General features: G+C 38.6%; 1 protein-coding gene across 1 annotated transcript; it reads right to left on the bottom strand.

The window, feature by feature from the left end:
* Positions 1 to 10,353: 10,353 nt before the first annotated feature.
* Positions 10,354 to 14,003, bottom strand: LOC104847804. The gene is made up of 5 exons (XM_010603364.1): positions 13,899 to 14,003; positions 12,021 to 12,139; positions 11,413 to 11,569; positions 11,088 to 11,223; positions 10,354 to 10,514 (listed from the first exon to the last, which is right to left on the bottom strand). The coding sequence occupies exons 1-5, from the start codon at positions 14,001 to 14,003 to the stop codon at positions 10,354 to 10,356; spliced, it is 678 nt and encodes a 225-aa protein (XP_010601666.1).
* Between the last annotated feature and the right edge of the window lie 516 nt (positions 14,004 to 14,519).

Here is a 14,519-nt window from a genome sequence, read left to right as displayed (position 1 = left end):
ATATCAAAGTGCATATCGCGTCTTCAATTTCCTTCAAAGTATCCTCTGCTATCTGAAGGTAACTGGCCTGACCAAAATATGTGTTTCTTGTTTTCTGATCCCCATTCAATGCAAAAGAGAAAGAGAGAGAAAGAGAGAGAGAGAGAGAGAGAGAGAGAGAGAGAGAGAGAGAGAGAGAGAGAGAAGAAAAAGGAAAAGGGGATTTAATATTGAGAAATAAAGCTTCAAATAAATAAATTATTTTAAACGTAGGCATAAGGGAAAAATAAATCAGGCCAACTGTGGGCAGAAAGTGCCTCAGGCAGGAGTTGACATCTTTTTATCATTGGTCTCAGAATCAGAACCAGAAAGTCTCACTGGTGCAGGACATAAATGCGTTAATTCGTGGTCAGAGTGAGTTTTATGGTCCCTGCCAAGCTGCTCAGGCCTCCATTGCCAACTCGCAGTGGGTGAGGCCCTTCCTTCCTTGCTCCCTCTTCGTCTTCATCTCCTCCTCGCCCTTGTGGAGCCATCGGCTGCGGCTCCCCGGAATGGAAGGAAACACTCTTACTCCAGCCGACAGTGCAAGTATTCATTCCCTTTTCGAGGAAATATAACTGAATCTTAATTTTTTTCCATTTCTGTGCATAGTTAACATTACCTATTAATATCAAAATTTACGAAACTCACTCGGGCTTTATTCATTACTAATACCTTTTACGCCAGTAAAAGCAAGGCACTAGTATGAAACACTAAGCTTGGGAGTGATCGTGAGAGCAGAAGGGAGAAGCGGGGGTGTGTTCCTTCCCTCCTGTGGACTTTAAACCGCTGGTTTCGCATTCATTTTACCATCAATAAAATAGGAGTTTGGCTGTCAAAGTAAAAGCCGTGTGAGCCTCCATGTTGTGTGTCCGTATTAGAGATTTCTGCCCCGGGTAAAAAGTAAGGGCTACCAGTTATCTATTCAGCATTCCTTCTTTATAAAATGATTGCAGTATCTGCATGGCTTCTCAAGAAACTCACAAGTGATGGGCCAATTTTCAGACACATTCCAAAGTGACCGGTTCAGAGATGTTGAATGAGCAACCAACAGGCATCCCGCTGCGTGGACAAAGGGATTCTGTTCTATCATTCAGAAGAAGCTCACTTGGCTACTGACAGTATTTTATTTGTCAGAAAAATCCTAGCCAGAACTGTCATCAGATGATGCCGTTGAAACGCGCGCTCTTTGGTACACAAGACCACGTGCCTGAGCAGCTTCCAAAGACCCTCCAGTCATCAGCAGGCTCACGTTACTTTCCTGGAGCAGACGCTCTGGCGGTTTCATTTCATCTCTGACTCCACAAACCCAGGAGAGCGGTGAAAGGAACACAGTGGCTTATTCCTGCAGTCTGATGTCATCTTCTCTTCACTGAAAACGCTGCCCTATTTTATGGCCCTTGTTCCATTCCTTTTGTCACGAGGTTAATCAGAATGCAAAGGGGAACTCGTTTGGAAAGATTCTGTTGTTTGTGTACTCAGTGCTCAATATTTTTGCGTCTGAATTCCAAAGCGAACCCTGTGAAGTGCATTATATAGCTCATAATTTGAAGCCGAATATTCCAGCCCCCACTGTAGAACAAACTGAATGAAATCAGTTACTTTTCTTCTGCTTATTTTGCTGTTTCCTCACTGGTCTTCACAGTCAACTGCTAGGTGTGCCTTGGCCTTGCGAAGCTATTCCCTGGGCAGAGGCAGCCTGGACTGGCTCTCCTGGTGGCACTGTCTGCCCACAGGGCTGGGCTCTCTTGGCAGTGGCCTCTCCTCATTCCCCAGAGGGTGCCTTTCCTCAGGCAGCCTTGTTTTCTTCTTTGGTCCTTTTTTTCCCAACTGTGGTCACAGCACCGTTTTATAATCACCTACATTGACAGCCGAAACTAGATGGTAAAAAAATGTGATGAGAATGAAGCACTCTTCGAAAAACACAGAGAAGAACAACTCAAAGGAAGAGGAACAGGAATGATTTAAAATTTGTATACAAGCCCCAGGTACAGCCTCATACAGAGAAAGTTTCTCCCGAAAAGTATCAGCTCCGGTGTGCCTCTTCCTGGATCCTGTTACTGGCTATTAATAAGTTTGTAATAGTCGAAAGCATGAAAGAGAAGAATTCACATAGGCTTCCCCTTCACTTAAAAATGTTGAAATAAAAAATTTCAATATGTTATGAGTGCATGTTTCCGTGATACATTTCCTTTTCCTATCTGTTTAATTTATTCTCTCCTTTTAGCCTTTTCTAAGCTATTATCATTGTTTTACTTTTAAGTTACACTCTATCAAACTCCAATAAGTCACGTTAACCAAACAGCTTTCTGTTTGAATTTCCTTGCTCTCGTCTACGTCTTGAGCATCTGGACCCTGTTTGACGCGTGATTCATATTGTGCCAGATACCGTTTGTTTTTAATCAGTTATTCTTCTTAATATGGTAAGGAAATTTGAACTAAATATTCAGACACCAACTAAAGAGACACTGTTTCCAGTCTGGCCAGCTATCCATTTTTCCAATGTGCATTTTTAGTGAAGAAACTATGTAAGCTCGTCAGGTTTTCAGTGTGGAATTCAGTTTTCACATATACACAAGCTTGTGTAATCTGCACCGTGAAAGAGATGAAGAATCTTTCCACCATCGAAGAGTGCCCTTTTAAGGTGATCTCTCCTCACAGCAAAGTGATGGGAATTTTATCAGTATATTTCATGTGTAATTTACCTTTTCTGGAGTTCATATAATGCATACTCTTTGTCTTTCAATTCCATACAGCATCAGGTTTATGAGCTTGTGATATATTTCAGTAGTTTACTATTTTCGTTGCTAAGCAGTAGTGTCTCCATATATGAACTGTGACAATTTTCTCCAGTTTCTTTTTGATGGACACTTGAGCTGTGTGTATGTTTTTTCTTTCTTTTTTCTTTTTTTGCTATGGGGAATTGAACCCAGGACCTTGGGCTTGTGAGGCAAGCAGTGGAACCACTGAGCTAAATCCTGGCCCCTTTGTGTATGTTTTTACTATTGTGAATAAAGTATGAATAAAAACTTTACCCAGGGTGTATTGTTGGATGCATAGTTTTATCTTTATTAAATATATAATTTGCTTGTGTATGAGTTATAACTCTTTAAGAATTCATCATTTTCTAAAGTATTGGTACCATTTTACTTGCCACTTAGAAGGGTATGCAAATTTCTGATAATATATCAAGGCCAGTAGACTTTTACTACAAAGGCATAGCTGTTAAGTGTTGCAGCCTTTGCAGGTCATGCAGTCTTTGCAGTGATCATTTAATTCTGTTATTATATTATGGAAGCATCTACGAGACTATATTTGAATGTATAGAGTTATTGTGTTCAAATCAACTTTATTTGTAAAAAAAGGACAGCAGATAGATGTAGCACATGGATTAAATTTGGTGACCGCTGAATCGTCTCTAAAAATTTTCATGTGAGCCTTGCAAAGTTATTGCTTTTCTATGATAACTAAAGATGCGGAACATGGAATCGTACACTTCTTGGCTGTTCATCTGTATTCTTTTTGAAGTGTCACTTCAAATTTTATTTCCGTTTTCTTTGTTTTTTCATTAAGTTTCTTGGTGCATTTAAAGCAAACCATGCAATTACATTCATCACTGAGATCTGGTACCTTTAATGATAGGCCTTGGTTCTTGTTTTTTTCCCCATACCCCTGGCCTCCCTTCACCCGCTTCACCCTTCCCTATTTACAGAGACTTTGTTTCCATTTTTTCCTTTTTTCACATATTTTCATTGCCCTTATTTCCTTGCCCCTCCCCTTCCCACTTCCCCTTTAGCCATTTTCTTCCTATTTCACACTATCAATTATACCATTTGAACCTTATTTGCACTTTTAGTTTTTCACACCAGAGAAATTATTCAGCATTTACTCCAGTGTGTCCTATTAATTTTACTTAAGAGCCTGGCCTCAATGTGCATCCGTTCAGCTATAGATGTCTACTTTCTCATTCTTTTTTTTTTTTTAAGATTGTTAATATTATATTCAGGAGAAAAAGTTATCCTAGCAATTGGGTGAAATACTCCAGAATATAATTTTTTTCCAAACACTGCTAATGTTCTTTTTTTTTTTTTTTAGCTTTCATTGAGTTTATGGGTACATTTTAGGGATACAATACAGTTACGTTCATTGTTGGGATCTTGTACCTCTACATGACAAGTCTTGATTCTCATTTTTTCCCCTTACCTCTGCCCTCCCTTCACCCCCTCCTCCCCTCCCCATCTACATACGCTTTTTATTTCCATCTTTTCATTATCTCACATTTTTTTCTTTTCCCTTTTTACCTTTCCCCTACCCATCCCACCTTCCATACATCTTTAGCTCCTTTCTTCCCATTTCTAAATGTCAGTAATCTTATTAGGATCTTATGCATTGTTGCAGATTATTCACACCAGGGAAACTATTCGGTATTTACACATTTGTGACTTATTTATTTCACTTGGAGTATATCTTCAATATGTATCCATTTTAATATGAATGAATCTATTTTCTCATTCTTTATGGCTAAGTAGTACTCCATTTTATAGGAAAACCTTATCTTCTTTATCCAGTCTCCAGTTGATTGGCATTTGGGTTCCTTCGAAGTTTTAGCTATTCCAAACTGTGCTGTTATGAATATTGGTGCTCACGTATCACTGTGGTATTCTTCTTTTAATTCTTTTGGAAAGACACCCAGTAGAGGGACGGCTGGGTCAAATGGGACCTCTAATCCTAGTTCTTTGAGGTATCTCCACACTGATATCCACAGTGGTTGCACCAGTCTGCACTCCCACCAGCAATGAAGAATGGTTTCTTTCTCCCCACACCCCTGCCAATGTTATACACAAGTCGCAAAATCCCCAAGAAGACCACCAAGGAGTCTCTTCTGATGCAAGCATATGAGGAGTTTATTGCAAGCTTGAGCCTGGACCCTCAGTGGCACCTTCACAGCGGCTTCAAACTGAAGGCCCTGACTCACTTTCAAAGCATGTTTATATAGAGTTGAAGATTGATACTATTTTTAGCTTTTCATTACTAATGATTATTACTGGGATGCTTGTGGGAATAGGAGGATGGAAACAGGAAATACCTAATACCCACGAGGAGATCAGAGGGGGGCACTATGTTCTTTGTTTTCATAGAACACCCTATATGATTGCACAATTAGGCAAACTCTCTATCCTCAGCAAAACATGTAATATCTCTAACTAAGCAACTAACAGGGAGGAGATAAATTCACTCTTGGGTCAGAAAAAGAGGAACAGAAAAACAGGGAGGAGGTTGTTATAGCCCTTTGCCCAGAAAACTTGGTCTTGCTATTCTGAGCAAAGGGCAAGGAGGGAGACCACCTTGATCAGAAAACTTGGTTCCTACACCAACGTCTGCTATTGGTTGATTTCTGAGTAGCAGCCATTCTTTCTTTCTTTTCTGAATAGCAGACACCACTGTGTTGGCTCCCTCATGGCTGGGTTCCTCTGCCGTGCTGGGCCGAAGGGGTAGGCCTACCAGCTGACCTCACACTGCTTCCGTGCTCCTCTGTTGCTCTGCACTGGTTGGCCCACCAGAGTGTCGCAAGAAGCTACCAGTATTTCCATTTTCATTGTGCTGTTTTCTAAATTTTTATTAGGGACCAGCCAATCCTCTCTGAGATGTATGGATGTGAGTATTTTCTAACATTCTCTTGCTTGTTATTAATTTTCCTAACAGTGGCTCTACATGAGAACGCAATTTTTCACAAATCCAAATCGATTATACCTTCTATTTAAAGACATATTTTTCTCAGTGCGATAATTAGCTGTTGTGTCTACTTAAGTAAGAACTGCCAGGCTGGTTGCATTAGCATAGATCTGGGTGTGGCTGGGTGGAGTCCCTGAAGACAGAGGACCCGTCCTAGGTGTGAGTGGCACCAGCCAATAGGCTTGTAGTTTGAATGAAAGCAAAAGGGAAAGGAAGAAGGAAGTCTTTCTGCTGTTTCTTTGGAGCAGCTCTAGTCTTGTCTTCACCTTCCAGTGCAGCCCTTTCAGCTTCCTGAAAGGTACTCTCGCGGGGTACCACAGTGAGCTCCAGGCCTTCAGCCTTCAACTGGATCCTTCGAATCTGCAGTGTGCTCTCTTCCATGCCTAACTGTGTGGGAGGCCACTGTGAGCCTACCTTATAAATCCTTATATACCTATGTATCTTATATTAAATTTGCTTTCCTGATGAACACTGCCTGATTCACTTAGTGTTTCTGTTTTCTTCTTGTGAAATTATTGCTTATGATTTATAAGGGTAATATCCATTCTTCTTAGAATTCTGTGCTTAAATTTATAAATGTAGTATAATCTGATAATAACAAATAGAAATAGTTAAGTGTAGACATCTTTGTCTTATCTCTGAACCTAAGATACATTATTTTTTCACTCTAATGAATTTTTTTTGAAAATGCCATTTATCAAATTTAGGAAGTGCTGTTTTGTTCCTTTGACATTAATAGATTTTATCATGAATTAATATTGAATGTTGACAAATGGTTTCTCTGCATGCATTCACCTAACTGCAGCTGACAAATAATAGAACTAGGATTAGAACTGAAATATTCTGTGGATGGGCCCACAATCTAAATGGTTGAAAAAGTTTTTGGATATATGCATGTGCTTCTGAGTATAATGTAGCCAAAGTAGAACACAGGAAAGATCTCTTGCATTGGTCCACACAGTTATTTTATCCAAATTGAGAGATTTAAAGGCATAGGCATCAGTCTAGGAGTCTCTCAAACAGAAGCTGAGAAAATACAAGAGAGAATATGTTATTGGAATTTCTGATTTGAAAATTTAGAAATGTCACACTTTCATGTCTCTCTTATTCTGAGTTTGCATTAATAAATGTAGTGAACACAAAGGAAAGAATATGCATATGGAACGTACGAGAGCAGAACTGTTAGTGTTACTCAATTCTTAGTCACTGCGTCTGTGAGTGAAGCCAAACTTGTCCTCTAATTTCTGCTCCCACATCTTTGTGCTGTGTGAATACAGCCAGGATGTGAGCAGCACTGAAGCTGGTAACAGGATGACCAGGGAACACTTGGGTACTCGTGGCTGTTGAAATGAACAGTGACTCTTAACCTAGTGTCCTAGTGTCGCCTTGCTCATGAAAACTGGAATCATTTTGTTCTGCAACTTTTAAAGGGAATGACAGGAAATATATATTACCTGCATCTCAGGAGTACAGACATAGAGCAAAAGCTTCAGGTAGTTTTACCTGTGGATGCTCTGAGTATAAGTTATGCCCATCATCTTGGTGTCTGTTCTGGGTAGACATTGCCTCCAAACTATAGGAAAGCCTTGAACTTCCAAACCTTTCCATGGTCGGTGTTACCGTTGTCATCCCAGGGTATCTTTGCTTCTGCTCATGAATGTATTTGTTCTGATATTATATTTGTTTATGAATATTAAATAACATCTCATAGGTAGATCTTATTTTTGCAAAAATAATCAATTTCAGAGATGAGACAAAAATTATTTGGTAGGGACCACTCAGTTTATCACTGGCAATATTCTTCACTGCCAGTGTTGCAAGTGGTCAATAAAGTATGTTAGGTGATGTGACTAGTGCAACAAAAATGTAATTACAACATTAATTTTCTCTTAAAAAAGCAATGAACATTTAATACATAAAATTTCTTTGGAAATTAGTAGCTGTTATCTACTTGTACACATTTGAATAAATAGCTAAGTTGTCTCGACACTTGTAAAACACTAGATGTGATGAATTTAGGTTCCAGGTAACTAGCAGTGTGTATTGAACGGTGACATATAAAAGACTAAAAAATCTAAAAATGGGCATGGTAGCGCATGCCTGTAATCCCAGCACTTGGGAGGCTGAGGCAGGAGGATTACAGTGAGTTCGAGGCTAGCCTGGGCTAACCAGTAAATTCAAGGACAAGCTGAACTACACAGTGAGTAATATTTACTTTATGTGCTAAATTTACCAAAATTTACACAAATATGAATATTGGATACATACCTATCTAAAAATGTATAAGCAATTACACATTTTGTTGTATTAGGAATATAAAAATCTAAGAAAAACATCATTACCAAAATAGTTGCGTCTAGCTTTTAGGCATTTATCTTATAATAATCAAAGTATTTTTTAACATCTATAAATGAATATTAATAGTTTGTATTAATTACGGAGCTTTAAAAGTTCTTATTTTTTAAAAAAAAGTAAAAAAGGAGTACTTTTTGTCCTTAAGATAGTTTTTACAATATCCCCTAAACAGATAATTTTATGTGACATCCTCTCTAGAGGTTTTAGATGACTATAAATAAAATTAGTACAGGTAGAATAAAAAAAATAGAAATGAACAATAAAATCTTGAAATATTTGACACATCTTATCCTCACTGTCTTCCCCAAATGTCTCATGGAGAGTAATTCAATATTGGCATTAATGTTTGACTATCTATTTCCTCATTCTAATCTCATTTTATGGCCCTCAAAATACAATTTCAAAATTGCATTGTAAAGCACTTATGTTTTTATGTCGCTGCAATATAGTTTTGAATTACAAATGGGATTAAATAGAAACAGTCCAAAAAGTGAACATATCAGCTTTTTGCTCTTTAATACTTTATTGTATCCTTTTGGTCCAATTTTACACTCTTAACAACAATTAATCCAATGCAATCCAACATGTTCACATTGGTTTAGTTAACTGATTTCTTCTGTTATTCAGTGCAGCCTACTCTAAAATATTTTGAAAGTTTTTTACAATGTGACTAGCATTTATAGGCTGTCATTGATAGGATAGCAGGATTATGAGCTGTGGTAATCTTTCCATTGGACATAGAGCGATGGATGGGTTGTGTGAATGAAAACAATTCTCAAAGTGTGTGTAAGAGCAACAATACTATTTTTTTTGTCAGATTGCTAATTGAACACACACTTGGAGCCAGTGTTGTTCTATCACCAAAAGTCAGGTTCACAAAAGACATTTTTTCTCCCTAGAAGATAGATATTTATTAACTTTTAATGCAAAGCAATATGCCAGGAATGGTACTGGTACTGCTAAAAAATTGCATTCAAATACAGAGAAGGCGTGAAGATCACTGAGGCGCTGTCATTTAAGCTGGCTTTCTTGGACAAATAGATGTAAGGTGATGTAGGACATTTCTGAGAGAAAGTATAGAAGATTTAAAATACAGAGATAAGAATGGTTTCTTTGTACAGTTTGTTTATAGTGACATAGCTATTTTGCAGTTACAGCCATAATATTGCAATCAGCAGTCAATTTTATCCATGGTATAGGTGTAACCCTATTGGGGCTTTCATTTGTTTCCATGCTTTTGAAACTGTATTGCTTAGCAGATGCTCTGAGGGGTTGCCTTGACAACCACACTTTCATGGCCATTGATCCATGAAGACAAAAGTTCCTCAGCCAAATGGAAAATTGCTGTTTTTTTCAAGATGTCCCTGTGCTCAACTAATTAATTATATTAAATATGTTATAGCTGTAGAGTTATGGTCAATTTCAGATGAATAATTATATTATTCTTATTTGTATAACTAATCCCAATCATTTTAACTAAAGCCAGGAGAATCACAGAAGCTTCTAATATTAGAGCTAAATGATGAACTACATTCTCAGCATAATAGCAGCTTTTGGCATTGCCTGACCCAGAATCAGCCACTATATTGACCTTTCTGAACACTGATTTGGACTGTAGATCAAGCACCACATGTAGCATAGCCAAATGGCTAATCTTGGAAGCCCTGTAGTGAGAATCGATGTGTTTCATCCAGCAATGTATAATTTCTAAAGTAATAAAGATGATCACTACACTGAACAAGAAGTTAAAAAAGAAACTGGAGTAAACACATTAAATAGTGTGAAAAATCTCCTTGTTGCTCAGAGCGAGGAAGAAGTAATTAGCTCACATCTTTGTGTTCTGTATTCTTCATATTTATTGCAGACATAATAGTCAGACGTTTCCTTGCTTTAAGCAAGATATTGCATGAGTGGGTTTGGTTTATAAGAGAGCAGGATAAAGACAACATGCCAAAGTCCTGATAGCCACCAACTCGCTACAGATGCTCATATTTCCAGAATTAATGTAATGTGGCCCTCAGTTCCAATAACTAAATACACCTGCATGGTTCTCAGTTGTCCTAGGTTCTAGGGTTTTATTGAAAGATTCGTGCTCAGTCTTTGCTGTAGAAAATCACAGTGATGTAAATTGTATCTAAATTTTCCATCCTCCCAGTTTCCTCTTAACATCTAATCAGTAGCATCTTTCCTCTCCACTAAAAATAAGTTCATTGTGAGCCTTAAAATATAAAAAATTCTTGAAATGATTCAGTTGTAAAGAGTGAGACTATTTTTATTTCGGGAGAAGTAATTCTGCTGAGCTTCCGAGGGACGCGGAGGTGACAGGCGTGATGATGTACGCCCATTCCTACACAAGTGCACAGTGAACTCAGCCTGGAGAGATGCTGGACTCAGAGAGATCCCAAGAACTGATAGCACATGTTTGCAAAGACAGTTTTCTAAATTTTGTCACTCATGCAGTTAAGTATAAAATTTATTCTACAGTTTTTTAAGAAGGTGGAAATCTCTATTTTATTTGTCGTGTTCAAAAGGAGTTTTCTCTCCTTTTAGACTCTACCTTTTGTCACTTCGTGTATTTTAATTTTAACCTTTATGTGTAAGGATAACCAGTACTCTCACTGGCCCTAGAGAGAAGCTGCATATTAAGGTCATCTCTTTTTTATCTTTCTGAGGTAGTTTCCTGATAGCATCTGTAGCTACATGATCCTTTAGACTACACCTATCAGTGTCCATCCATGAGGCTCTGAAGTTTCTCAGAAAATAGCATAATTCCAAAGCTAGAAGTCATCTGTCATCCCCTTATGCCACAAAACTTTAAAATCCTGTTTTAAACTACAACTACGGTTCCAAAAGAAGGTGTGCAAAATTATCTTTTTTCTATCCATTTATTCAATTATACATGGGAAAATATTATGGAATACATAAAGATTTAGTCAAATAAAATGCACCCATAAAAATCCAGTTGTTGTGGATTGCTTTACAATGAGGGTATGCAGGAACCCAGTCCACAAGGCAGCACCTGCTTATCAGTACAGAGAAAGGGCAGGAGTTCCGGTGCACGTAGGGGAGTTTCCGGTTTGAAGTGGGCGGGGTTACAGGAGAGGTTGGCAGTTGACACTGAAGAGAAACAAAGGAGTTAAAACAGTGAACTCACATCCCAGATAGAAGAATAAACAAAGGAAACGGTGCAGCTGTTTTACCTTCACTTACTAATAAATATATTTAGGAACTTTGAAAAAAATGTGAAGGCATTTACTCAAACACAAATATGAGACTGTATGAAGTTACCTCATTTTAAATACCCACACTCGGATCAAGAATATTATTTCTGCAATTTGTGGGGTGCACACTCCGTTTGATGCTGAGTCCCTTCCTGTGTGGCCCTGAAGCACAGACAGCAGCTGAAAGCAGGGCTCCTGTTGCTACAGTGAGTACGGGGCCACGGCGCTGCTTGCAGGGCCTCCTGGAGGTGGCAGAAAGAAGAGTTTCATTATTTTAGAAAGTACTGAGCACTGATCAAAGTAAAAACATGTGAGTTTACGTGTAATGTATGGGTATATTTTATATAATAAATAAATGGAAAATATTCAGAGGCTGATTTTTAGAATTGTGCAGTTTTGTATATTTTTACGGATTTCTGCATAAGAACAAGAATCTGGACGGATACCCATGAACAGGGCTTGGTCCAGAATTCACACAAAAATGTTCATATCGTGTCAATGGCTTATGGTGAATTTACATTTTTTACTTAATACACCTTCTGTTAAAAAAGAAACCTCTGCATTGCACCCTCACGTGCTAACTTGATAGTAGATATTCATTGAAGTTGTTTTCACTTCACATCAAACTGAAATGTTGAAAGCAGTAGGGTGATCGACATGGATTTCCACATAAACGACTGGCATGATATTCACCTGCCAAAACACTGCAGTCTGACAATGGTCTCCAAGCCCAGAGAGTCCGGACAAGAGAGCAGATAGACGGTGACCCCTCCCAGCAGCCGTAATCCAGGGTTCACGGGATGAGCGTCTTCCTACAAGTGACACGAACAGTTCCAATGTGTAACTCGCATGCCGTTCAATATTTGTCACACAGCTCTCAACAGTTAAGGCTGAGGCTGTTATCTGCGAACTTGCTCCCTGATATAATAGTCGTACTAAATGTGCAGAAGTCAGGATAACTCAGTTATTGGAAAAGCTGTCCAACTGCATTTTTAATGACAGCTTCACCTTAAAATGATCAGCTCTCATCTTTCTATGAAACAGAAGCACTGGACACAAAGTCTGCTTTATGAGTAGAAAAAGAAAAAGGTGAAAAAAAGACTATTCATCTCACATGCACAGAATATTAGAACAAGCTGGGCGTGGTGGTACACATCTGTAATCCCAGCACTTGTGAAGCTGAGGCAGGAGGATTGCTCTGATTTTTAGACCACCCTGGACTACATAGTGAGTTCCAGGTCAGTTTCAACTACAAAATGAGACCCTGTCTAAAACAAAAAGAATATTAGAACAAAACAGGGACCCAGAAGTGATATTTGAGGCTTCAGGTAATATCTGAGTTTAATAATGGCACAGTCAGTATTCTAAAATATGATTTTCATTTTAATTAAAAATGGGTTTTATGAAAAGTTATAGACAGAAAGTATAACATTTCCTTCTCATTTTTCACTTTGTGAGGCCACTAATTGTGATTAGGCAAGAAAATAACTTTTCTATCCTTTGTCTTTCTGTTTTATTATTCTGAGCTCTGCTTAAAAACCACTTCAGGCCACCAAAGCATGATATGATTCTTCCTTTATGACTTGCAAATATTTTTACAGCTTTTTTTGGTAAAACACAACTATAGTAGAATATTATCCAAGATTCCAATAACCCCAGATCCATAGAAGAATCCTGTGTATGTAAGAGATCCTTCTCCTACCAATTTTCTGTTCATTTTGCTTGTTAAGTTTCCATCACCTCTTGTCCTCCCTAAAAATCTATTCTGGGTGCAGTTGTGTTTTCAATCTCTTTAGGGTGTAAACAAAAGCTCTTGGTGACATTTAGATATAAGCAGACAAGAAACTTAAACTAAATGTACAGAACACTGTAGGTGGGATACTTAAGTTGACATCATTTTCAGTAGAAGACAGTCACGATGTGAGTCTCCAGAACATTCATTATCACAAAAGTAGTTTTCAATATTGTTTTTTACTATATAGAAGGTTGATCTTGAAAAAGGGGAAAAGTCAGTAAATTGGACTTTTATCAAACCATGACTATCTTAATAGCACTGTTTCAGAAATACACAGAAATCATAGGAGATAGAAGAGATCGTGTGTACTATTTAGAAGAGTATTTCTCAACTGTTTACTTCTTTATCTCCTTCCTAAGGAGGCATTTAGATACACTTTCTAATTGTTTCCCTTTGATATTTTAAAACCACATATTTACAATATATAAGCTTATATACCATATGTACATCTGTGTTTATACAGAAAATAATGAGATTTCTTTTGGCAATGTAAGAAACAATTGACCCCTGTGGGTTACATTTTCCCCAGTAAGAATACATATCCTGGAAACAAATGAACTAACTGAGGTTCTAAAAGGCAAAACAGTTTATCTATCATTATTAATCAAACAACAGTGGGAAAATATTAGAATTTAATGTTGATGTTTTACATCAGAAAACTCAGCACAGTTGTGAACATTTCCAACACACAAAATATTCCCATTCCACAGGGTACAAATGGAGAAATAGAAAGGAACAGGACCGACACTAAGCAGGGCAAGCCCTCAACCCCATACTTCCGTGTCCAGCACTGGGCTGATCAGTGAAGACACGAATTCCAAAGGGTTGGATGGCTCCTCGCCTGCAGCACTGCCAGTGGCTGTGGTGGTTGTAGTCCTCATGGCCTGTCTCTTGGGCAGGATTTGCCCGCTGCTTGTTGCTATCCTCAAGTGATTCACATCCCCGGCTTCTTTGATTTCCTGGTGTTTGTACTTCTGGCTTCACTCTCACAGGGCCACACTGCTTGGCCTCCCAGGCCTTCATCTAAAACCTGCTGGCCCCACAACTCTTACGTCCTGCACACACCTAAAACAAATGCCACGTGGAAGGCGGCAAGCTCTGCTGCCAGCTGGAGCAGTAGTCAGGCTTCCTTCTCTCTTGGCCAGAGGAGGTCGAGTGCCTGGATCGCTGAGTGCTGTGACTCCCATCCAGAGAAACAAATTCCCTAGGCCACCACCATCCTGGAGCATGGTGACCTGGAGCTCTCTTCTTAGAGCAAATTTTTTTCAGCTTTGCAATTTTGAGGCTGCAAATGGTAGAGTTCCCCTGTCTGGTGATGCTCTCGTGCCATCTTTTTTATTCTCCAGCTCCAAAGTGCTCAGCTGCTAAAGCTAATCTTTTCAGCAAGCGCTTCTTTT

Source organism: Fukomys damarensis, unplaced genomic scaffold, assembly GCF_012274545.1.
Source record: "Fukomys damarensis isolate Sample0158 unplaced genomic scaffold, DMR_v1.0_HiC HiC_scaffold_16, whole genome shotgun sequence".
Lineage (NCBI taxonomy): Eukaryota > Metazoa > Chordata > Mammalia > Rodentia > Bathyergidae > Fukomys > Fukomys damarensis.
The sequence above is the reverse complement of the archived record's forward strand: the minus strand, read 5'-3'. Positions and strand labels throughout refer to the sequence as shown.

Coding starts and splice junctions, on each gene's coding strand:
- LOC104847804 (XM_010603364.1), bottom strand. CDS start 14,003: ATGAGGACTACAACCACCACAGCCACTGGCAGTGCTGCAGGCGAGGAG. Junction 12,140..13,898: donor GCCCAGTGCTGGACACGGAA/GTATGGGGTTGA, acceptor TGTCACTTGTAG/GAAGACGCTCATCCCGTGAA. Junction 11,224..11,412: donor ATAATATTCTTGATCCGAGT/GTGGGTATTTAA, acceptor GTTTCTCTTCAG/TGTCAACTGCCAACCTCTCC.